The 24526-nt window shown below is 39.4% G+C and overlaps 1 protein-coding gene across 1 annotated transcript; it reads right to left on the bottom strand.

The window, feature by feature from the left end:
• Window positions 1-1924: 1924 nt before the first annotated feature.
• Window positions 1925-24410, bottom strand: TTC19 (tetratricopeptide repeat domain 19). The gene is made up of 10 exons (XM_081027592.1): window positions 24200-24410; window positions 23985-24115; window positions 22323-22433; window positions 21778-21816; window positions 20995-21051; window positions 20609-20670; window positions 18269-18363; window positions 5962-6116; window positions 4225-4387; window positions 1925-3546 (listed from the first exon to the last, which is right to left on the bottom strand). Exons 1-10 carry the CDS (start codon window positions 24381-24383, stop codon window positions 3413-3415), a joined length of 1131 nt encoding a protein of 376 aa, XP_080883718.1. The 5' UTR covers window positions 24384-24410; the 3' UTR covers window positions 1925-3412.
• Window positions 24411-24526: the final 116 nt, after the last annotated feature.

Below are 24526 nucleotides of genomic sequence, written 5' to 3'. Positions count from 1 at the left end.
TCTTTTGGAGCAAAAATTAATATAAGACTGGGTATTATGTTATATTAAAGACCCGGTCTTGGGGTTCTTATATTAATTTTTGCTCCAAAAGACGCATTAGAGCTGATTGTCTGGCTAGCTCTTATTTTCGGGGAAACATGGTAAGTTTTGGGAGAATACCACTGACTAGAAAGGGGAGAAGTAGAGGTCTCTCAGGATGATAAAAATTAGCACTTTACAGACTTTAAGTAGACCTAAACTTTGTAACAAAAGTTCTCCAGCTCCTAAAGAAAACAGGTCTGTGATAACCACTGACTGAGTGCCTCCTTTGTAACGAAGTGTTTCCTGTGTGTGATTGAGACCCTCCCCTCCCCCTGTAGCACTGGTGTCTAATCCCTGTTTTGTGGACAACGACCCAGGTTCAGTATTTTGCCCGTATAACTAAATAAGCAACAAAAATAGACCATAAACCCACATCTGAAGTTAAAGCCTTCATTCCTGTTACTATTCTACTCTTGTATACTTGAGATCCTCAAAATAAACTTTAGATCAGGTTTAGAAATCAGATTCCTACTACTTGGAAAGTTGGTATCACTGAATTATAAATACATACATACACACAAAATTTTAATGTGAATGAAAAATAACTAAATGTTCTATTTAACAGTGTTCTGCTGAAATTTAAGATACTGACTTCATTAATAATTTATATTGTCAGCTGACCCAAAAGAGGTTATGATGGTATTTTTCTACGACCCCGAGGGTCTTAACCTATTCCAAACTGTCTCCATGGTTTTTGAGAACATGTCAGATCAGAGCCTAACTAGACTTGCGCCGTTCCATCTGAGGACCGCAAAGTAAGCAGCTATTAACCCCTTACTCTGGTGCACCCTTATCACAATGCACATGGTTTCATTTCATCTACCATCACCTGGAGATGAGATTTCAGAATGGGAGATAAAACCCACTATCATTTCTTAGTTCAGAGCAATGAAAGGACAGGATTCTCACATGCCGTACCTATGGAGCAAACCTTCTGGGAGGGACAGAGGTCCACGTTAGCATGACGGAAAACAGCAAGCACAACTCTGGTGACTGACTACTTATTGAAGTTAGCTGTAAACCAAGGTAACACTCGTTGCAGGCTGAGATTTCAGTGTTCTAAAGCTATATCCTTACATGTGATTTCTTAGCACCCAGAACTAAATTAAGGTCTTCCTAATAGACTGTTCATAGAAATATTCTGACTGCCCAATTTCCATGCATGTTAATGACTGGAAGTTTCATAATGTTTTAATTTTGGTATGCTGAGAGATTCTATTTTAAAAATAGAATATTTATGCCCTGAACACACTAGTGACATAGTTCAAAAATTTAAACTACACTATTTTTAAGAATTCACTTTAATTCAGACTGATCAGACTGCTCAGTCCTCCTTCTGCTTTGCTATGTTGTTTTACAACAGTGCAAATGAACTTTACTGAGAACATCCACATGAAGAGATGATTGTCTTTCTGAAAACTCTGGGACCATGAGCTGAATCATTGTGGAAGATCAAAAATTCTTAAATAAAACCTGAAGTGAAAAACCTAACTTTCATTAACCCCTACAATTGTGAAAAGTTAAAAATATTCTCAATGTGGAAGGTGAGCAGTTGACTGCTTTTTAAAAATCACCAATAAATTTAGACTGGGCTGCACTGAAACTCAGTCTGCTTTATATTGTAGTTCGTCTGAGTTAAAACTTAATTAAAGAAATTAGCTGGGTAGTACATAATAGATGCGCTTAGATGGAAAGTGGGAAGAAATTTACATCTGCAAAATGTAAAATTCTAGTTTAAGTCTGATCCTTGAGGATTTGGACCTCAGGGATTCTAGTATTTTTATTAACGCTTCAATAAGTGACTTTTTATGAGAAACTCAAAGATGACAGAATACATACAATATTGTTGTAGAGTGTCTAGTTTATTATGAAAGGCTTCTTCCAATACGTACATAGGAACCGAACATGCCGGTTTATCATTCCCACGCACACCCCAGCCCAAAGGCATATCAATAATAACAGTGTTCCTTCGTGGTACCTAGAAGAATTACCTTTCTCCTAGGCAAATGGCTCTTTGCAAGGCTGCTGAGGTTAAAAACACTCACCTACAGATCCTATATTTACAGATGGTCCCTGACTTAAAATTTTCAAATTAAAATTTTTCAATTTATGATTTTTTTACTTTATCATGGTGCGAAAGTGATAGGCATTCAGTAGAAACTAGCTAGGCTAAGCTATGATGTTCAGTAAGTTAGGTGTATTAAATGCATTTTTGATTGATGGTATTTTCAACATACGATGAGTTTATCAGGATAGAATCCCATCACAAGTTCAAGGAGCATTTGTATACACACTTTAGACTTTGAGGCAGAATGATAAAATAAAGCTCTTTCAATATAGCAGTCTATTCATTTAAGGTCACCTGACCAAATACCCTCTCCCACAGCCAAGAAAGAATCTCATTTGTTCCCTACATTACAGATGAGGATACTGAGACCCAAATTCAAAAAGCCAAGCCAGGATCCAGGCCAGTGAGGGTTCTACTGTCTCTCTGGTGCATAACAGAATTACTGGGGAGGCTTTAAATACATTTGTAGGGCCCTACCCTGAATCAAAAGGTTTGGGGTGCAGCCTGGGCATGTATCTTTAAAGAGCTCCTAGATGACTGTTCGTCATGTAGGTTGCAAAGGAATTGGAGTGCTCAGAGTGCACTGACGAGGTTATATCATTCCCTTTCCCCCTTTTTTTCATAGTTGTGTATACCTAGATACATATAAAAACATACAGTTAACTTTCATTTATGATCAAATAGATGCTGTACTTTCTCAAGTGCCTAATCCTACTTTAAAACTTCATGCTGGATGCTGGTGGCAAACCAAGATATTACTTTTCCTCCTCCTCTATGGATTAAATCCCACACTGGGCTTCATGAGATAGATTATAAGAAAAATAACTCACCATAATCCCCCTTTGCCACGAGACAGGTAGCTCTAGTCTGCCAGATATTGATAAAATCAGAGAAAACAGGGCAGCAAATCAATGGACCAGAATCGTCTAGGTAGAGGTGCCTGTGTGAATTGTCACACAGCCACCTGAGGGAAAAACCAGCCCCCCTCAATCTATAGTTAGACCAGCTTGGACGGCACCTAAACATACGCTACATCACTTGACAGCCATCCCTACAAGTCAGAAGCAGTCGGGTGAAAGTTGCTTTTCCATTAAAAAACGAAAGTGGCAGTGGATATAACTTGTCCTTCACCGAGGCTAAGTTGAGGAAACTTGAATACCAAGGACAAAGGATTAAGCATTGATTTGGGTGCCACTGACACTGGAATAATAAGCTGTTACTGGAAAGTCCCTACAACAAAAAGGGATTTAGAGCTTGATAAAATTAAGTCAAAGGTCTACTTTTTCTGGACAGCTCAGCCAATTCTTCCCTGATGTGCTGTATAGAAACCTCATCTCTTTTCAGCTCTGCTTGCTTCAGTGCTTCCTGGTAGATCTCTTTTGCTTGTGCATATCGTTCTAAAATAACCCAAAGAGAAGGGAGAAGAAGAAGAAAATGTATGTTTTCCAAGTGATTCTGAAGAGAAAGCACTAGAGATGGTTCAGGTCTAACTTACTGCGTGCTTATTAAGTGGCAGGCTAGTGCTGCCTCACCTCATCCCCACTGGACACGCTGGCTTAGAGAGGCTTTACGCTGGCGGGGTAGAGAGGACTCCAACCCCGTGTGTGTCCCTTCCAGTCAGTACACCCCAGGCCCTGACTCCATTGGCCACGGACTTCATTATGGTGCTATGTGTAAGAGGACATCATTCCAGGTTTCTGAAAATTATAGGTGAGGCCCTGAGTAGTATGGCATAGTATGTGTGGCAAACTGATATTCCCTGCCTCACCAGCTTCATACGTCCACTGAGGACCTAATTGAAGTTACATGTGTGAAGACATTTAGAAATCTGTAAAGCACTAAGAAATGAGGTACCACCATTGCAGTGTTCTCCGCCTTGATGTGGTTCAACAGGCCAGTGTAGGACTATGGAAGTTAATGTGAATTGAGCACAATGGCACTTTGTATCACTCAGCCAGCCTTTTAACTGTGGGCTGCCTCACTGCCCCTTGCCCTCCCAAACATCAGTTCACATACTGATAAATCCAGTAACTCCCTCTCTAAGGCAAGTCAGTCAAGATTTCACAGCTCCCTACCTTTGTGCATCAGAATTGCAGCCAGATTGCTGAGCAGCATGTGGAGTTCAGGATGCTCTATTTGTCTCGCCAGTTCTGACGCCCTTTGCACATACACACAAGCCTCATCAAAGCGGCCTTGTGCATCCAGGGTGGTCGCCAGGTCACTCATCAGCACGATGGTCTACACGTGAAAGAAACAACAGCCTGAAAACAACACACCTACACAGGGGCAGCCTGCTGGCTCAGTGGTTAGAGCACAGTGCTCATAACACCGACGTCACCGGTTGGATTCTCACATGGGCCCTCCACCACTAGACTGAAAACGACGACTTGACTTGGAGCTGTTTTCAAATCAAAAACAATTTTATTTATTTCCCCAATAAAATTAAAAAACAAAAATATACCTACACATATTTAATGCTAACTTGGGAGTTTGATAAACTGAATAGCTAAGGTTTTATCTTTCCTGGCATTCCACAACGGGCGGAACATCAGCCTTTATCATTCACACTGTATGATGCACAGCAGTTTGACCTTCTGGAAAATGATACAAATCTAGAAACTAGGGAACAAGAGGAATATTATTTATTAATATAACTATCAATTAGAAGCACCAAATGAAAAACAGCAAAAAGAAGCTCTTAAATGATCCCATTTAAGGTTCAGCAACCTTGAGAAGCCAGCCACCAGAGGCCAGACTGTATTACAATGTCATTCCTACTGGTGACCCTGAAACTCATTAAGAAATATATCATTGATTTTAGGAAGATATTCATGAAGAGTTTTTAAAATGTTGGTACTAAGGGAGGCAGGCCCACTCTTCCACTGAAGCCATACTTTAAGCCCCCAGTTATAGTACGTGGTGATCTGAATTCCATGTTTGTCTTACCACGTTTCCCCAGAAATAAGACCTAGCCAGACAATCAGCTCTAATACGTCTTCTGGAGCAAAAATTAATAAATATATATATATTTCTAATTCACTACCTTCACTACCTCTTATTAATTTTTGCTCCAAAAGACGCATTAGAGCTGATTGTCCAGCTAGGTCTTATTTCTGGGGAAACGGTATTATTCCTCAGCGGAATTCCATTAAGCAGGGACTCTATATATTAAAAGTCGTAAATCCCTTTCCTGAAGATAATGCATAGCTCAATAACTTGTCCTGCCCACCAGCCCTGGGACACGCTCAGTCCTGGTAAAATTTTTGTGTCCTTTGGAGTGCCAAGCATTCACAAAGTGAACCACTTCTTACCTCTACAAACTTAATCTGATAGAGGACACAAGGAGATGACTTCAATTCAGTGTTTACTATTCTAACAGAAAGCTTTGCCTGGTGCGCTTAAATCCTTTTAGTCATTAACTTTCTTTTTTAATGCTGTCCCTCCACTTTCCAGTCATTTTACCTGTGGGGTGAGGCAGGGAAAGATCTTCTGAGAAAGTGCTGTGTGCTCAGAAGCCTTCCTCAGAAGCACGTGGTGCCTGGTTAAACATGCGTTTTAGAAAGGCTGCTCTGGTGTGTAAACCAATATGCAGCAAACCGTTCTGGGCAGACGCAGGAATTGATCAGTCTCAAATCCTTTTTAAAACAAGTAGGTGGAGGTGGAGGGAGTGGTGGCAGGAAAATGAATGGACTAGGGTGTAAGGAAGAGGATTTATGCAGGACCATCTGCTAATTATCTGTTCCCAGTGTGTGACATTTCACATCAAAAATTCTGAAATACTTTGTTTTATAGTCTCTCTGTTTTCCTCTTACCTGTGGGTGTCTTTCTCCTAGTATTTCTTCAGAAATATGCAAAGCTTTTTCACACATCCTTTGTGCCTCCAATGGCTGCTTGGAGAACAGAAGATAGCGAGCGTAGGCGTCTAAGCACATGCCGAGAAGGAGATGGGTATTGGCTTTCTCTTCCACTAAGAAGAGAAATAAGAGCATTGCTGGGATGTAACAAGTACAATATAGAAAGTGAGGCAGAGAATTGGCCACCCTACCCTAGTCATTTTTCTTCTTACCAAAACCCACAAATATTTTAATAGTACAAACCCACTGAATGTTTCATGTCACTTAAGTACTTTCTAGCCTTAAACTTTGTTACACAAAGGTGACAATATCTAAATTGGTTCCTGAACCCAATTACAATGTCTGTGTATGTCCGCGCCCGCGCGTTCCCCACACGAACAAGCAATTCTCAGACATCAGCAGGGTGTCCAAGAATTCAACTCAGTTATGACACCATCTACCCAGAGACAGTACAAGATTCCACAGGTTAAGGGTCTAGTCCTACAGGACTGCAATCCCCACTCCCCAACTTCAGACACCAGTTGAAAGCCTCGGTTGTTACCTGTACTTCTGACTGGCTATAAATCACAGGTACCCGGGACTCCTTCCTTAGATTGATTAATTTGCTAGAGCAGCTCACAGAACTCAGAAACATTTCACTGTTTAGATTACCGGTTTATTATAAAAGGATGTAACTCAGGAACATCCTGAGTGGAAGGGGCACGGGGTCTCCATGCCCTTCCAATACACCACTGTCCCAGCAACCCCCCAAGTTCACCAATGCAGAAGCGCTCCAACCCCGTCCTTTCAGGGTTTCATGGTGGCTTCACTACCTAGGCATGACTTATTAAATCACTGGCTACCAGCACCGCTTCAACCTCCAGCCCCTCTTCCTTTCCCAGAGGTCACCAGTGGGACTGAAAGCTCTAACCCTCTAATCATGTGGTCTGCTCCTTTGGCAACTGGCCCAGATTCTTAGGTGCTTTCTAAAGTTGCCTCATTAACATGACAAAAGACAACTTGATCACTCAATAGTTAGAAAATGTCAAGGGTTTGGGGCCTGTGAGCTAGGTAGGAACTGTGGACAAAGACCAAATAAATATTCGAAATACATTTTGATCATCTGAATGACCAAAAATTATGTGGTTGGTCATTCAGGTGATCAAAATGTATTTCTCATAAATCACAATTAACGCAACATCCAGTTAAATGACAAAGTTTTCCTCACATCTTAAATGAGACTGAGTCCACACATGGACTAAAATGTGGACCATTATTTTTAGTTTGAAACTAATATTTAGCAGATGCATATGAAGATAAACTCAGAGAATGAACTACCAAGAAAGTCCAGGGCCAGTGAAACAGTTGTAAGGTGCAAAGAAACAGCAATGGAGTAAGAAACCAGAGAACGTTAGAATCCTGAAATGGAAAGTGACAAGCCGAACTCAAAGCACAGATGATCCAGTTTTTGAAGAGTAATAGAGGCTGCACACATTACAGAATTGACTATATAATGTTTGAAAAAAACACCCAGTGCCGCATAAAAAGAACTGGAGAATACAGATGTAGAGAACAGCAACTAATAGATGAGTTTTGTCTCATAAATGAGAATCTGCAGACAATAAAAAAGGAGGCCTCACCCTTAAGCATTTTAGCTAATTAAACAATCCCAGACTACAAGTAGCTTTCAGATTTCTTCCCAAGTATGCCTCTCCCGACCCCTCTATAAAATAGCACACTGCCCCAACACACCCCCTAAAGACATTCCCTCATGTCCATATCTCTACATCCATTTACTGGACAGTGTGTTTCCTCCACTAGAAACTCAGCCCTAGGAGGCAGCAACTTCGTTTTATTAAACTGTATCTCAGTGCCTACTAATGTGTCTGGCACATAACAAGCATTCAATTAAGTATTTCTTGGCTGGTTGAATGAACAAATAAAAAGAAAATTAGAAACAAAGGTACTGAACTAAATATGGAAAGATTTAATGAAACTACAAATTAATTTTAATTATAGAATTAAACATTGGCACTCCATCAATCCATGAAAACAACATAGAGCTGTTATTACAAATCAGTGATAAAAGGATGGACCAATAAAAATGGTCCTGAACTAAAACCTGTCCATGAGAAAGGAAAAAATTATATCACTACCTCACACCATATTAAAAAATAAAATCTAGGTAAATTAGAGACTAAATGTAAAAAAGCCAAGTAGTTAGAAGACACTCTCTTTCTGATCTTAGAAGAGTGGAGAATTTTTATTAAAGACACACAAAAGCACAAACTATAAAGGAAAATATCAAAAGCTTCTATTACAGTCAAATTTTAATCTCTGTCAAATGCTACATGTGAAAAGACAAGGCCACAAAGAGACTGTAACCTATAAAATATGAGACGCTCAAATACATCAAGAACTCTCACAAATCATTAAGAAAAAGACAATCCTAAAAAATAAGCAAAGGATATAAAGAATTTTCAGAGCAGGGAATCTGAATGGTCAATAAATACATGAACAGATGTTCTATATCTCATTAGTAATCAGAGAAACACACACTGAAGCCACAATAAAATTCCATTTCACACCCACCAGATCAAAAAATTTCAGTGCAACAATAACAAAGATATAGAGCAACAGAACGCTAACACACTGCTAGCGAAAACCAGCAAACCATGTTCATAAGCAATTTGGTAATATCTAGTTACGCACCCCAGCAATTCCACTCTTAGGTACATACCCTAGGAAATATCTTACATGTGTGCAGAAACACAAGTCCAAGAAGGTTCAAACAGGTACTATTATTCACAGCAAAGCATGTAGAAGCTACACATCCATCAACAGGAGAACTATAGTATATTCATACAATGGAATACGACACTGCAGTTGCAGTGAATGAACCAATTAGACCCACCTCTATCCTGTATCCCTCCTTGTGAGGATGGAAAAAGGCTCAGCCTCACCCCTCACCCCAGTGGTCTAATGAGAGAGTAAGTCAACTCTTCTGGACAAATGCAGCCCAGCAAACGTGGTTTGGCAAGCAAACAGCCTTGGTGCTAGAACTGTAAGATCACCATGCTGTAAGTATCACCATGACGAATCGCAACACCATAATGTTGAGTGAAAGAACACACTGCAGAAGCAACTGTAGAGTCTGACATCATTCCCATAATGTTTAAAAACCTATTAGACTCACTGTATATTGTTTACTGATATACACAAGTATAATAAATAGGTATGAGAATGATAATGACCAAAACCAAATTCACGATAGTAGTTACACTGAGCAAGAGTCCACAGAGGTTTAAACTTACAAAAAAAATTCTGGAGCACATACAGTAAAATACTTAGATTTGACAAAACTAAGTGGAAGGTATACGGGTATTTGTTAAAGTCGCTGTACATTATTTTTGCTTAACATCTTAAAAAAGAATGCATCAGAAGATAAAAGCGCAGAACTGACTTTTCTAAATGAGGTCAGTAATGTGGAATACACACTGGAGAAATTCCCAAAACACAGACAAGAAAACTGAGGGAGGATATGGGAAATATGAAGGACAAAGAGAGGCCAACATACAGGTAAATGACATTCCTGAATAAATGACCACAGCAAGTAGAACTGGGAAATAATAATCAAAAGGTGTACTACAGAAGCTCAAGAGAACTGGATCTTAAAAATGGAGGTTCACCCCAGACCAGGTGAAATTCATCGGAAGCCTAATCCCCTAACCTTATGCTAATAAAACTTCTGACTCCTACAAAATAACCAGGCAGGAGAAAATAAGCATCTAAAAAAAAGGCAAATAAGTTGGCTTCAGAATTCTCTGCAATAAATCCCACTGGGTCTAAAATTCCAGGTCAGAGAGAAAAAACAACTGGGGAAAGGGAAAGGTGGAAGAACGTTATATTATACTCACAGAAGAAAATGAAAACAGAAATGTTTTTCCCTGAGCCAAATATGCTTAAAGAAATTTTTAAGTTACCCCCAATAGAACTGAAAACCATATGTATGCCTTCCTTCTAAAATATAATGGAGGTTTAAGTGAGGAAAAAGTCCTTATAAGAAATGACAAAAGAAAACAAAAATGACAAAAACTGAAAACATTTTTTAAAATGCAAAAATTAGACTAAAATTACTTTTAATACCTATTTAAGGTTTTAAGATTCTCTATCATAAGACAATGATATTCAGATTGGGCTTTTTAAAAATCCAAATACAGCATTCTACAAAAGACACACAACAAAATGACTCAAAAAACGTTAAATGTAAGATATAGTCAACAGTGTAAAACTAAAATTTGTGACAAATAGAACAAAGAAATCATTTTTCTGATGAAGGGATAATTCACAATAATTATATACATACATATATATGTACATATATATATACACACATACATATACACATATATATACAGGACATTTAAACAGCACAAAAATATGTACTTAAAAAAAAATCACAAAAACGGGCGGACTAGTGGCTCAATTGGTTAGAGCATGAGTTCGATTCCACATGGGCCAGTGAGCTGCACCCTCCACAACTAGAATGAAGACACAAGGTGCCACTGAGCTTCCAGGCAGCTGGATGGCTCAGTTGGTTGGAACGTGTGCTCTCAACCACAAGGTTGCAGGTTCGACTCCCAGCAACTAGATTTGGACTTGACCTGTGCCATCCACAACTAAGATTGAAAGGACAACAATTTGACTTGGAGCTGATAGGTCCTAGGAAAAATACACTGTTCCCCAATAAACTCCTGGAAATACACACTATTCCCCAATAAAGCCCTGTTCTCCTTCCCCAATGAAATCTTTTTTTAAAAAATCACAAAGACAAAAATTTTGTCTAGAACAACTAGACAAAATCAGCAAGACTTGAACAACACTATAAGCTAACTAGATCTAAGAGACATACAGAACACTCAACAACAAAGGAATACACACACATTCCTCTCAAATGCACATGTAATATTCTCCAGTAAAAACAATATACTAGGTTATAAAACAAGACTCTATACATTTAAAAGGACTGAAATCATACAAAGCATGTTCTCTGACCACAACAGAATGAACTTAGAAATCAACAAGAGAAGGAAATTTGGGAAATTCACAAATATATGGAAATTAATCAACCTACCTCTAATATCCTAAGGATCAAAGGGGAAAAAAATCACAAGAAAAATTAAAAAATACTTTGAGAAATGAAAATGAAAACACAACACATACCAAAATTTATGTGATGCAGCTAAAGCAACAGAGTAAAACTTATAAATGCCTATGTTAGAAAGACCTTAAATCAATAACGTAAGTTTATTAACTAGAAAAGGAGCAAAATAAACCCAAGGCAAGCAGGAGACATAATAACAAAGTGGAAATAAATGAAATATAAAAACAACAAAGAAAATGAAACCACAAGTTGACAGATCAACAAAATTGACAAAAACCAAGGAGAAACTATAAATAAAATAACCAGGAAAATCATAAACTGAGACTGGTAAACGTAACAGAGCTAAACCACTTAATAAATTACATTAATAAATATATTACATTCCAATAATCACATAGTACTTAATAAATGTTAGTCACAGTCCTAGAGCATTTAATTCCCGTAACAATTCTAACAGGTAGATTCTATTAGTATTATTTTATTGATGAGGAAACTGAGGAAAGTTAAGTAATGTGCCTGGAGTCACAATGCTAATAAATGGAAGACCCAGACTTCAAACTAAGGTTCCAGACTTCAAGTATTCATGAAACCAAATATACCACCAAAAATACTTCAACTTTCCAGAAACTATTTCAATTTTCATTTAAAATATGAAAATAAAATTTTCAGCTTAAGGAAAGGAGGAAGAAGAATTCAATGGAAAAAAATCTCTTAAAGAGAGGAAATAAATCTATAAAATTAAAAATTGGGAAAGGAATATGTTCTCAGGTAGAGAATACAGTCAACTATGTTTTCAAAATATAATTTCATAAGGAAGTATCTTCTAGGAAAATATAGTCCCTCAAAATTCTTTCATCCATGCATTCACTTATTCAAAAGATATTTATTAACACTGTTCTTGGCACTGTCCTAGGTACTGAAATCAAACCAAGAAAATGGAAGAAGCTTCAACGTATGAGTTACCAAGGAAGAATAAAAGTTGCCAGAGAATCAACTCTACAGAAAATTGGCCCATCTGGTTTCATAGATCCCACAACTTTCAAGGAATAGTTCATTCCTATGTAATACCATATACCTATTCCAGAACAAAATGCAGAAAGCATTCTAATTTGTTTCATCACATGAATACAATCCTGCGATGATAAGCACAAGAAATAAACTGGATGTCACATAAGAAATTAAATGCAAAAGTTCTAAATAACATCTCAGCATTAAATACTATCCAGAAGTACACTGAACAAGTAATCAATTACTAGCAAGCCGGATTTGCTCTAGATATAGAATGATAAAATGTACTCATATAGTTTGGCACCAAATTAGACACAAGACAAAGTTGTCCATCACCAGTATTATTTAATGTTTTGCGGTTATAGCAAATGAACTAAATTTAATGGGGGATGGAGGGGTGGGGACACAGAAGTATAACTACCTAAAAGGAAAGAATTTTCATGATTTCCCAAATGTATAATTATGTATCGGGAAATAGTGTGAATATCAACGGAAAAGCAAATAGTTTAGTAAAGTATCCACTTAGAATCAACTGTAAGAAAACAGCTGTCACATCTACGTGAATAAATCTGTTAAGCAAGAGCCATACCATGTTCCTCAACGGGAAAACTCAGTATTACAAAGACAGTGTAGTTAGTGACTTCCCTTGCTAGCACAGCGGCTGCTTGTCCCAACATGCACTCTTTCCAAGCAGAGGAGATCCTCATCCTGTTAGGAATGGACCCTGATAAGTTTTAACCAATCATGATAATCCCATTTCTCTTGCCAAGGACTGGGTTAGAAATGCCATGTAACCCAGTTCCAGCCAATGAGAAGTAAGGATAAATCTCCTTGGGGACTTCTAGAAAAGATTACTTTCATTCTAAGAAAAACATCAAAGAAGGGGAGCACGAAGAGAAAGCCAACACACTAAGAATAACAGTGAGGAGGGATGGAAAGAACCTTATCCTTCAGGATTTCAATGAGCCATATATCAACTAACTCAACTACTGGCCCCCTTTTGCTGAATTGACCGTTACATGAGGTAAGTACCCTTACGGTTTAACTTAATTTGGTTGAAATTTTCTGCTATTTGTGGTCAAATGCTAAGTTTTGACAATCTCCCTAAACTAATTTATGAATTATTAGCTATAATGCAAATCAAATAATTTAGTCTCAAAGCACGTTGGGGACTTGAGAAAATGATCTCAATTTCATGTGAAAATATCTAGAATTCATGTGAAAATGGAAAATTTTGCAGAAGAAGCATGTCTTACATTTCTATCAGCATAAAACTCAAACATATAATACCATACAATTCAAACAATGCATGCAAGTTTCATCACATGAATAAATCAGAATGAAAAACCCCAAAAGAAAGCCAAACACAAAGTACTTAATACAAGCACATAATGATGATAGATTACCTTTAAGAAAGTAGTTACCAACTTGACAGCAAAGTAAATTGCCCATATGTTAAAAAGGTAAATGTTAAAACTGTTTAGAAGAAAAAAAACTAGAAGGAAAAATGGGCGAATATTTATCTGATTCAAAGAAAAATACCTTTCTAAGCATTAAGCTCTGGAAGAGCAGAACTTTTACCTTACTTGCCTCTATGCAAATCCTACAACAGTACCTGGTATAAAATAGCTATTCAGTATGTATTAAAAATTAATAGAAGCAAAGAAAATTAAAAAATGAATTCAGATCTACCCCCCCCCAAAATTAAACTCATACAAATCATACTGTGTGATTTCATTTGTACAAATTTTAAGAGCATGTAAAAACTGAGTATCTTTTGTATAGAAAACTAAAAAGTGAATGAGTGATAAAGATTCAGGAGAGCAGTTATCTCCGAGGTAGGAAGGGAAATGGGATTGGGACCAGTCAGTCACACAGGGCTTCGCAGGCACTGGTAATGCTGGCTCACTACCTGTTCTCATTATTCTTTAAATTATACAAATATTAGTTTCACATTTCTTTTTAATTAAGACAAACCCCCAACTCCTAACTCTATACACACAAATAAAGGAAATAAAGAAGCCAACAGGATAGAGTTAATATTCTTACAAAGAAGCACCAATAAATGATTAACCTTATCGCTTATCAAAGAAATGCTAGTTAATACATCAATGCTGTACCATCAATCTGACAAAGGTTACAAAAAGTAATACACTTTGGGGAGAAGGGCACACTGCCTTGTCACAATAAAAAAGACGAATAATGGTCGTATTTTTTTGAGTAGCTACTATGTATTAGCCATTTTTCTAAGTGCTTTACATATATTAACTCAGTCAACCCCAATAGTTTTATGAGAGAATATAAATCCTAATTCCATTCTGAGGATCAAAAGCACATAGAGATTAACTAATTTGACCAAAATCACAAAGCAAACAAATTAAGCAGAACCAGAAAATGGAAATTAGTATCATCCTGTCAAGGGCAATTTTGCAACATTCATCAACAACCTTAAAATGTGCTACTTTTGACATGAATTTCAGTGCTAAGAATCTATGCCAAAGAAACAGGTCTGGACACTACCTTATGTTCAATAACAGACAACTGGACTAATATGGAGATACGCCGTTCTGCATTGAACACATGGATTTATCTCCACGCCCTCCCCAAACACCAAAATCAAAGTTAACAGACGAAAAAGATAAAAAGGTACAAGGAAAATAAAAGTAAAAACAAAGCAAAGGAGATAAGAAAGAACAAAAATTGTGGGAGATGAAAAGCAGAGAAAAAGCTGCTAAATGACTGCACACATGAAAGGAAAACAAAGACTGAATGCCCATCGACAGCTATACCAGTGAAAAGCAAGCCAATTTGTACCTTAGAAGCTCAGAAAAGCTTAGGAATTAAAGTAAGTACTATGGTAAAGAAAAGAATTTGTCACATACATAAAAAAACAAGCAATAAAAAAAATCTAACTTTTGACTTCAGAGGAAACAAAAGGTTACATACAAAAGAAAATGTAACTATGTTACTTGGCTCAGGAACTAACATGAGTATGTTCAAAATAATGTAGACACAACCAAAAATTGCACTAAATCTTCTCTTTTCTGTAAATCAATAGATTCTAAAAATAATAAATCAAGAAATAATTTTGTATGTTATGTAGAAACAAAGAAAAAAACCAGAAGAAATTGGTTAAGAGTTGAAAATGACTAGGAAGAAGTGTGGCAAAGAAATGCTGTATTTAAATTTTTATAATATTCTTTTACTTTCAGGTAATATTAGAAGGTAATTTTAAAAAGAAAAAAGTGTTACAAAAATTATAGAATATTCAGAAAGACACAAATAAAACAAAAATCCCCTATAAACCTACCAACCAGAGATAATCACTGTCTACATTTTCTCATCATGCAGCCCTTGTTCTACTCAGGTTCCTCCTAATTATACTGTTTTGTAATCTGCTGTTTTCACTTAATTTTTTATGAGCCTTTCCTCAGTGATTACATATACATCTACAACAAAATGAGTACCCTAGACCAAATTTTTATATGATCTGAAGTAATCTACCATTGGGATAGATAGTCATGCCAATAAAAAGCACGCAATTTGATAATGGATTTGCTTTATTCAAAACTGAGTGGGAATATATTCCTTCAGTAAAAAATAAGATTAAGAATAATATTAACACATTTTCTTTACTGTGTAACTAGTAAAATATAACAATGTTTATAATAAAAATTAGTTTGCTCTCTCCAATAAGAATCCCTTTGCCTGGGGAAAAAAAAGAAGTGTTTTCACAATATATTACTAAAGAAATTATAAATACACACACACACACACACACACACACACAGTACAAAGTAGTATATACAATATGATCCCTAATTTGCTTCTTAAAATGTAAAGAGCATAGGACAAAAACAAGCCTGGAAAGTATACACCAAAAAATAAATAGTAGTTCTTTCTTGGTAATGTGATTATAGATGATATTTACTTACTTCTTAATGCTTTTCTGAATTTTCTTCAATGCACTGGTATTAATTTTGGAATCAGAAAAGATACTTTTACACTCTTAAGAAACTGTCCAGTCAATGCTAAAAATGAAAGATAGCAAGGGTGTGAATAGTTCAAAAGTGACCTATGTGATAGACTTGTTTTTGTATCTTTTGTGGATTTCCTCAAAGCACTTCCACACTGCCCTGAAACTTTTATTGTTTGTAATTGTTGGGTCTTTTGTTCTGTCAGTTAACAATTATTGAGCCTCAGTTATGTGCCAAGCACTGCTCTAATGAGGATTTAGCAGTTAATAAAACAGATGAAGTCTCTAGCCCTCTCTGACAGGGAAGACAAATACTAAAAACACTGAACAAAAATACTTTTAGTGGCAATACAAACACAAGTACACACCTACTTTCAAGTGTGATTAAGAAAAGTAAAAAAGGATAAAGGACCAGGGAGACACTAAGGTGGGAAGAGATGATTGTTTTCGTCAGGGTAGGCCTCCTGAGGAAGTGATATCTGAGCAGAGAACTAAATGAAGAGAGCCAGCCATACAAAGATATGAGAGAACAAGCTAAGCAGAGGGAATAGCACGTAGAAAGGCCTGAAGACAGCAATGGGCTTGGAACGTACAAGAAGAGCAAGAGAAAGGCCAGTGTGGCGGAAGTGGACTGGGCGGGGGACGGAGCAGCAGCAGACGCACAGGAGGCGATGGGGGTCAGCGTGTGTAAGGCCACGCAGGCCACACAGGGGTTCTGAATTTACTCTGAAGCTGATGCAAAGGCCCTGAGTTCTTAAAAGATCACCTTGCCTGCTGCATGGTTAATAGGTTGTGTGAGGAGGGAGACAGGAAAACCTGTGAGATGATTACAGGTGTCCAGGCAAGAGACAGTGATGGCCTGGACCACAGCAGTAGGGCGAGAGGATGAGACGTGGTCTGAAATGGATATATTTTGATGGTTGATCCAATGTAATTTGCTAATGAATGATTTATAGGGAATGAGGAAGAAATCATAGATGATGTTTAGGTTCTTGGCCAAAGCAACTGGGTGAAAGGTGGTACCATTCACTAAACTGAGGCTGAATGGTAGAGAAACATGTTTATGAGTGGCAGAAATCAAGAGACGCATTTCAGACATGATAAATGAGAGACAACCATTAGATATTCAGGTCAAGAGGTCAGGTAGACAATCTTACCCACAAGTCTGCAGTTCACGTGCAAGTTGGGGCTGAAGATTGAAAACTGGTATTAAAGGTATAGGACTAAATGTTATCTCCTAGGATGTGAGTGTAGAGAGAAAAAGAGAAGACGGCCAAAGAAGAGGTCTGCTAACTTTAGAGGTGGTGAAGGGGGAGGCAAGTGACCAGTGAGGTGTCCCAGAAGTCAAGTGAATACCGTGTTTCCAGGAGACAGTGATCACCTGGGTGAGATAGAGATCACCTGCTAATAAGTACAGTAGGTAAGAAAAGGGATGAAAACCTTAATAAAGGGAGTTTCAGTAGAGTGATGGAGGAGAAAAACTGGGTTATGTTCAAGAGAGAATTGGAGGACAACTGAGTACAGACAACTCTTTCAAAGCATGATTATTACTTATGAGACAACAGAGCTGACCGTTCTACCTCAAACATCTTGCTAGCTCTTGGTAGAGAGTAAGTGTGAAATAAAAGTGTGAAACAAAACCAAAAATTCCCAATACTTCAAACCAAATTAAGAAACCCAAATGGTTTAGAGCTAGAGAGTTTCCTGCCCACCCCATTCTGTTCCTAGCATAATTCTTTAAGCTCTTCTCTCCACAATGAGGATGAACTGCAAAAACATAAGCTGCTCTCATCTTTCATAACTTGGTGTTTATCTGGGACCAAAGGATACTTAACTAGTATTGTGACTGGTAGCTGAACCTTCCCTTTCTGCTTCTCAATTTTACAGAGGTTAGATATAATAAAAATCAACAAGTAAATTATGAACATGTCACCAAAGGGTTAAAAAAAAAAAAACTAATGGTGGTCAAGTCATTTAAACAAAACATCTCATTCCTAACCCTCTGCTGAGACCTTAAAAACAGCCACTTAAATTCCAAAATGGATGCCTACCCTCCCCCAATTCCCTTTATCACAGAGCAACAGTGAAGCCCCTTGTGGCAAAAAGGCGATGTCCAGAAAACAATCAGGTGTCCCTACCTGACAAAATGTCTTCTGCTAATTCCTTTTCTCTTTCAATTTTTTCCTCTAGAGTTGAAATGCAGAATTCATAGCCAGCAAGAGCAAATTCCTGTCTGTAAAGCAAAGATCAGCAATTGGCTGTTCACTTTTTCAAAAACTCCTCTTTCATCCTCATTTTCCCAGCTGGGATTTGAGTATTATAAATAAAGGAAATGTAATATGGGAACAGGAATTTTGTTTAACAGCCTCTATAGGGTGTCAAGCTGCCATTTCTCAAATGTTGTATTTTTTTCTAGTCACCCATTTAATGTAACTGAAGACATAAAGAGCTAGGAATGCAACCATAGTTTTAATAACTGATAGAAACCTGCAGGTTTCATCATCTCCTACTAACAGTTTCAAGTGAGTCAGTTTCTCTGTTTATGAAAGCCTACACCTGCTCAAAGTAATCCTAACATGAATGGAGGCGAATGCCACCCTGCACCAGGAGTCTAACTACTGACCTCCTCCAATTTCTGGAGAGGCTTATTACCTTCCTACTTCTTCCTAGCTGTATGCTAGTTTCTTTTATAGAAATGAACTCCTAGCTGTGGCACTAGAGAGCATTTAGCCTGATTCTAGCCCTGGACCCTCAGTCAGTTGGAGAGGACAGCCAAGCAGCAGGCAGACTGACTAGACAGAACAAGCATCAACGCTGGTTTCTATAAAGAGATACACAGAAACATGACAGGAATTCCTTCCCCATCCAGAAGCTCAGCCCTGGTTCTTCCTTTGCTTTGGCTCTAGTTTCTTACCTAACGTGGTACTACAAAGCTTACCCCTTCTTCTCTAGTGTGTTGCCAGGGACCCCAGTGTTTCACTCTGTTCCCAGAAGAACAGAAGCTTCCTCGACCCAAACTTTGGCAGACATGCTTTAGTATCCAGCCAGGACACAGAGCGGGGGAGGCTGGCCACAGTATGCTCCTAGTCAGAGCGGAACAGAGCGGAACATCTATAACAACTCCTCTCCTAACTATCAGTCTTCGTAAACCTCAGGATCTAGCCATGCATTTTTTGGTCTCATGCTTCTCTTAATAAAACAAAATGAAAAAACCACTTTTGAGGAGAGTACAGAGTAATTTACAGGCTAATTGTTAGTGGCAACTACACAAGCTTTCACCTCTACAAGATCAGGAATTTATCTTACTCTCCAATGTTATTAGCTTTGGGCTTCCTACTCTAGTTCATATGCCAATGACATTTAGTCCTGCTTATTACTCCTCCAAGGCAGACTGATCCCAGCTGCAACACTCCCTGGAATGGGCCAACCTCAAAGCTCCCCAAATGACTTGAACGCAGAGGCCCTCAGAAGCTCTGCCTTGTCTAGTGTCCAACCAAATGCTGAGAGACTAAACGGTTCCTGCTAAGAATGAAGGAGCTGGTGACCAGGGCAGCAGAGACCAGTGCCAGAGCCCCTGGCCTCAACGATCACTCATCTAGAGCACTGGGCTCGATGTTATTCCAACGCCTGGTACCCAAGTTCTGCAGCAACTAAAAGTCTAAGGAAAAGCTAGTCTTAAGTCTCCCCTGAAATTCACCCCAAAATATAACTCTCTAGAGGAGTTCTTTGCTTCCAGCCTAGGTGTTTCTTCTTTGAACTCCACGTAGAGAATGAAAAGCACCAGGCCTCACTCATTAGTTCCTCACCTTTGGCACATTTCCAAACTGTTTTCTAAAGCCTTTCCTGTCTAGCTGGCAGACTTTCGTCTTTATAAGAATTGAGACTCATCTAATACTTTTAAATTAGCACCAATTTCCTGTCCTACTTATCCAAAGGTCTCTCCTCTACTCCTAGATATTTCCCCTTCCGAAAACCTAGCTTCCTGCTTTAAAAACACTGCCCACCAAACTAGCCACTAACACACTCTCATAGCAACTCTCTCATCATTTAACTTTATACCTAACTTCTTGGTTTGTTGATACTTATACCAGCAAAATGGTTTCTTCAAAGTTTATTATCCCCAGCAGCTTTTACATTGCTCCCTCCTCTTTCTAGAAGGAGCTAAAGTTCTAACTGTAACTTCTCTTTCCAGTTCAAACGGGAACAGAAAACTTGATTAGCTTTGTCGCAGGGTAGCCAGAGGTGTGAGGGCTGTATGCCCCACTCAGCTGGCTCACAGAAACTGCAGGGGCAAGACTGCAAAAAACTAAAGATTTCAAAGATGAGGGAGAAAACACTTTGATTGTGACACCTAATTTTTTGGAGACCCAGATGATTAGTAGGTAAATGAAAATTATATAACATCTCAGGGTCAAAGTTTCCTATCCACAGCCTCTACTTCCTGGCTGTTGTCATACCTAGATTCTGAGTATACTTACCTATTCTGAGCAGCATAGATACTGGCCAACTTTAGAGAGATTTCAATTATTGCATTATCTTCCTGTTGGGAAAAAGAAAAATGAAGAAAATTCACGACAAGTAAAACTTCCTCATGGAATATTTCAGATCAGCTTCTAGACTGACTGGCCTGAAAGCCATAGTCCTATCCTTTTAGAGAATTAGGCAACTGTGAATTCCTCAGCTACCATGCTGCTGAATGAGTGAAAAGATTGGCAGTTTTTATACAAGTCCTGGGGGGGATGGGGGGGGGGGAAATCTACTGTTTTTTGGGCCAAAGCACAAAAAATGTGCTGGGTGTTTTCAGGAAGCAAGACTATTGCAAAAACTGCTTCACCTAGGGCCAAATCCTAGGCAACATCCTTACCTGTTGCATGCCCCCTCCAAGCAGGTAACTCATTGTTGCTTTAAAAAGTTTTTCCGCCTAAAAGCATAAGGAAAAGATTTTTCTTTTACTTGGGCTCCACTATCTACATGACTCTGCATTCTAAGTACTAGTCTGATGCATTCTTCCTTGCAAAACACATCATATACATACTCACATTCACATACACAGAGAAAAATATCCTTATGAGGGGAAAACATCCCTTGGGTATCTTAAAAACTATTCTGTGATGAGTAGAAACCAACTTCAGAAATTAACTTCTCATCCAAACCCACTGTGGCAGTTTGTAAACGATCCCCTAAAATTCACTCTCTCCATTTTTTTGGTGCAGGATCTCCTCAGTAATAGGTCAGCCTCCTTTGCAGTTAGGTATGGTCATATGAGAAAGTTTTGGCCAAAAGATATAGGCAGAAGAAACGTAAACAATTTTTAAATCATATTTTACAAGGAAGCTGCTTGCCCTCCATTCTCTCTTCTTGCCTCCTATAGGTTGGAGGTGAGCCAGCTCACCTATGCAGATGAGGACCTATCTTGGAAGGAACCAAGGCTTCTGGACCACTTCATAGAGCAAAGGTCCTGAGCTCTCTTCAGTGTTTAGCTACCTCTGGACTAATGCATTAAAGAAAAATACTCCTCCTTCTTGTCTGAGTCACTATGGTTTGGGGGTCTCTTTGTTAGCGCAACTTAGCCAGTACCCTTACTAACAGGTTCCTTGAGACTAGTCCTCACAAATTCAACATATTACAAAGTGATTTACTTACTTACATTTTCAAGCTGACCCCGTGTAAATGCTAAGTTGGCCATCTGAAAGCAAATTACAAATTGTTTTTCAGGTTAGAGTACTGTGGTTCCTGCTTACTTCAAAACTTTTAAGCTAATTTTCCCATGTCATTAAATAATTACATCCCCCCAAAAAAAGCTTTTAAGCTAAAGACTCCTTTTTATCACCTTCTAAATTAAAAGACATGGTTCAGAAAGAAAAGTACATCACTAATCTGCTAGAAGCAAAGTACAGCAATGTTATGAGAGTAAAGACTTGCATATACTTTGTTGATGTCAAACCAAATCTAGATTTACTCATCCTTGACGAAACAAATATTAAGGTTACTTGGTTCTTTCTGGACTGGGATTGAGACTTCTTTTAAGTGACACCCCAAGGGTAATAAAAATTGGATCAATAACAAAACTTAGTAAAAACAAACACCAAAGAGCTTTAGGACATCCTGAAGTTCAGGAATATAAATCAGGAGAGCTAACAACCCTTCTACATCCATCCTTCATCAGTATCTCAGATTGGTTGGAAGAGTTACCAAATCATAAGTATAAGTGATGGCCTTCTTGTTATCACTCTGATAGGCAAGACGAAGAGCGTCATGCAAAATTAGCTCAGCCTCTTCTGGCTCATCTTTCATGATGCTCAACTGAAAAGAGAAAACAAAGAAAATAACAGAAAATGAAATGCAAAGAAAGCAGATGCATGGGCTACCAGATAGAGGTGGATATGACTATACATCCCAATACACAGAAAGAAGCTATTCATTCACCAAATATGTATTGAATTCCTATTAGGCTTTATGTCTACAGTGTTGACAGAGGTCAGCCTCCCTTGCAGCGATGTGTGGCCACAGGACAAGGCTAACAGATGTAGACAGGAGGAATGTGAGCAATTTTTACATCATGTTTTATAAGGAAGCTCCTTGCCCTACATCCTTTCTTCCTGTGGGCTGAAATAACCTTGTAGGAAAAGTAAGCTTAATTACAACTAATGACAAAAACTATAAAAAAAGCAATGGAAAGGAACAATAAAGGTCTCCTCTAAGTGGGAGTCAGAGAAACTTTCTAAGGAAGTGACTGTTAAACTGAGGTACGATAAGAGTAAACTAAACAAGGAATTATGGGGGGAAATGACCAAAACAGAGAGTGAGGAATGAGCAAAGGCCCTACAGGCTGAAGAAAATGAGAAATGAAAATAAACAGATGAGAAAAGAGGATGGTGAGCCAGAGGATTATTGCCAAATGCGTGGGCAAGGGGCAAGGTAGGGTGGTGTCAGTCATGTAGGGTCTTGTGGGAAGTCACTCAAAATATTATTCAAGGAAGTGATGTGATCCAATTTACTTCAAAAAATCACTCTGTATGGAGAATGTACAGAGAATGGAATGTGGCAAGGGGGAAGTGGCAATAGGGCAGGCAAGATTACTAGGTAGTAGTCTGTGGTAACAGCAGGGGAGGTAGAGAAAAAGGGCGATGTCAGTAGGCAGTAGTATTTGTTGCTGGACTGTAAGTGCATTGGGAGGCAGCAATAAGTTACCACAGTTTTAAGAACGACTGTAAGGTTTCCAAGCTGAAAAACTGGATAGACGGTAGTAAAGAAAAGATGGTGGAGGAATGTGCTGGGGAGGCACTTAAGATGAAGAGTTTAGTTTTCGGCAGGTTAAGTATGAGAGACAAAGCCTCAAAGTGGAGAGGGCATGTCAGTAGCACACTGCAGCATGGGAACATAAATTGGGACGTTGTTGGCATCAAGGCGGTGGTTAGCTCAATAGAAAAGCTGAGATAACCTGGGGAGAAGAGAAAATAGAAAAGAATGTGGAGAAAAGGACGAGTTTAGAAAGAAGAGGACCAAAACGCTCATAAGTAACACTAAATTGCATTTTCAGGACGCTACATACTCTATGTGAATAATTCTCTATGCCAGTCCTTTCAGGTTGGCTGATTCACGGATAAAAACTACAAAACATCTCTGCTAATTTTGTTTAGATAGAAGGACGGTGACAGTGGTGCCACTTCCATCTCTCGTGAGACTGCAGCGGTCTTACTGCAGGATTTAGAGTCTGACGAGCCTGGATGGACTCCCACACCGCCCCTCCCTCTCGGCCCCTAGGACCCATCTAATTCCACGCACTTTTACCCTCGGCGCTTCCATCTACTCTACGGCGAACTGGGAGCGTAATGCGCAACAAGGCTGCCTCACCTTGGCTCGCTTCAGCAGCTGGATAATCTCGGCCTCGGCCTCATCCGCCGCAGCCTCGGCGGCGGCCCCGCCCGCTCCCGGCCGCTCCTCCTCCTCCTCTGCCGCAGCGGGCCTCGAGAACCACGCGAGCGCTGTGGGAAGGGGCTCTGAAGTCACCGGGCCTGCCCGCGCCCCGGTCCCCGCCCGGCCGGCCCCGCCCGGCCCGCGCCCCTCACCTGCCAGCAGCGGCAGCAGGCTCGAGCCCCTGCCGTGCGGCGCGACTCGAGATGGAGGCACCGCCACCTCGGGCGCCCGGCCTCCTGCCGGCCCCGTGAGCAAGCGCGCCGAACAGACCCCGCACCGCCGCCCCGCGGCCCGCAGAAGGCCTCGGCCCAGGCTGGGGATCAGGAGCCGGTACATGCCCTGGCCGCGTCCTCTGCGCACTGCAGGCCCGGCGGGATCCCGGACGCCCCGCCCCCAGCGCCGAGCGCCCGCAGGATTGGTCGGGCCATGACGCACGAGGGAGAGTCATCCTTGCTCCCGCGTGCGCCAGGACGCACGAC

The sequence above is a fragment of the Rhinolophus hipposideros genome, assembly GCF_964194185.1.
Source record: "Rhinolophus hipposideros genome assembly, chromosome: 20".
Classification (NCBI taxonomy): Eukaryota; Metazoa; Chordata; class Mammalia; order Chiroptera; family Rhinolophidae; genus Rhinolophus; species Rhinolophus hipposideros.
This window is presented reverse-complemented; position numbering and strand designations above follow the sequence as displayed.

Bases quoted from the DNA above. Each gene is read 5' to 3' on its own strand.
- TTC19 (XM_081027592.1), bottom strand. From the start codon at position 24,383: ATGTACCGGCTCCTGATCCCCAGCCTGGGCCGAGGCCTTCTGCGGGCC. The intron at 24,116-24,199 runs GTGAGGGGCGCG...CCCTTCCCACAG, and splicing joins CCTGCTGCCGCTGCTGGCAG to CGCTCGCGTGGTTCTCGAGG. The intron at 3,547-4,224 runs GTAGGGAGCTGT...GGGTTATTTTAG, and splicing joins TGCAATTCTGATGCACAAAG to AACGATATGCACAAGCAAAA.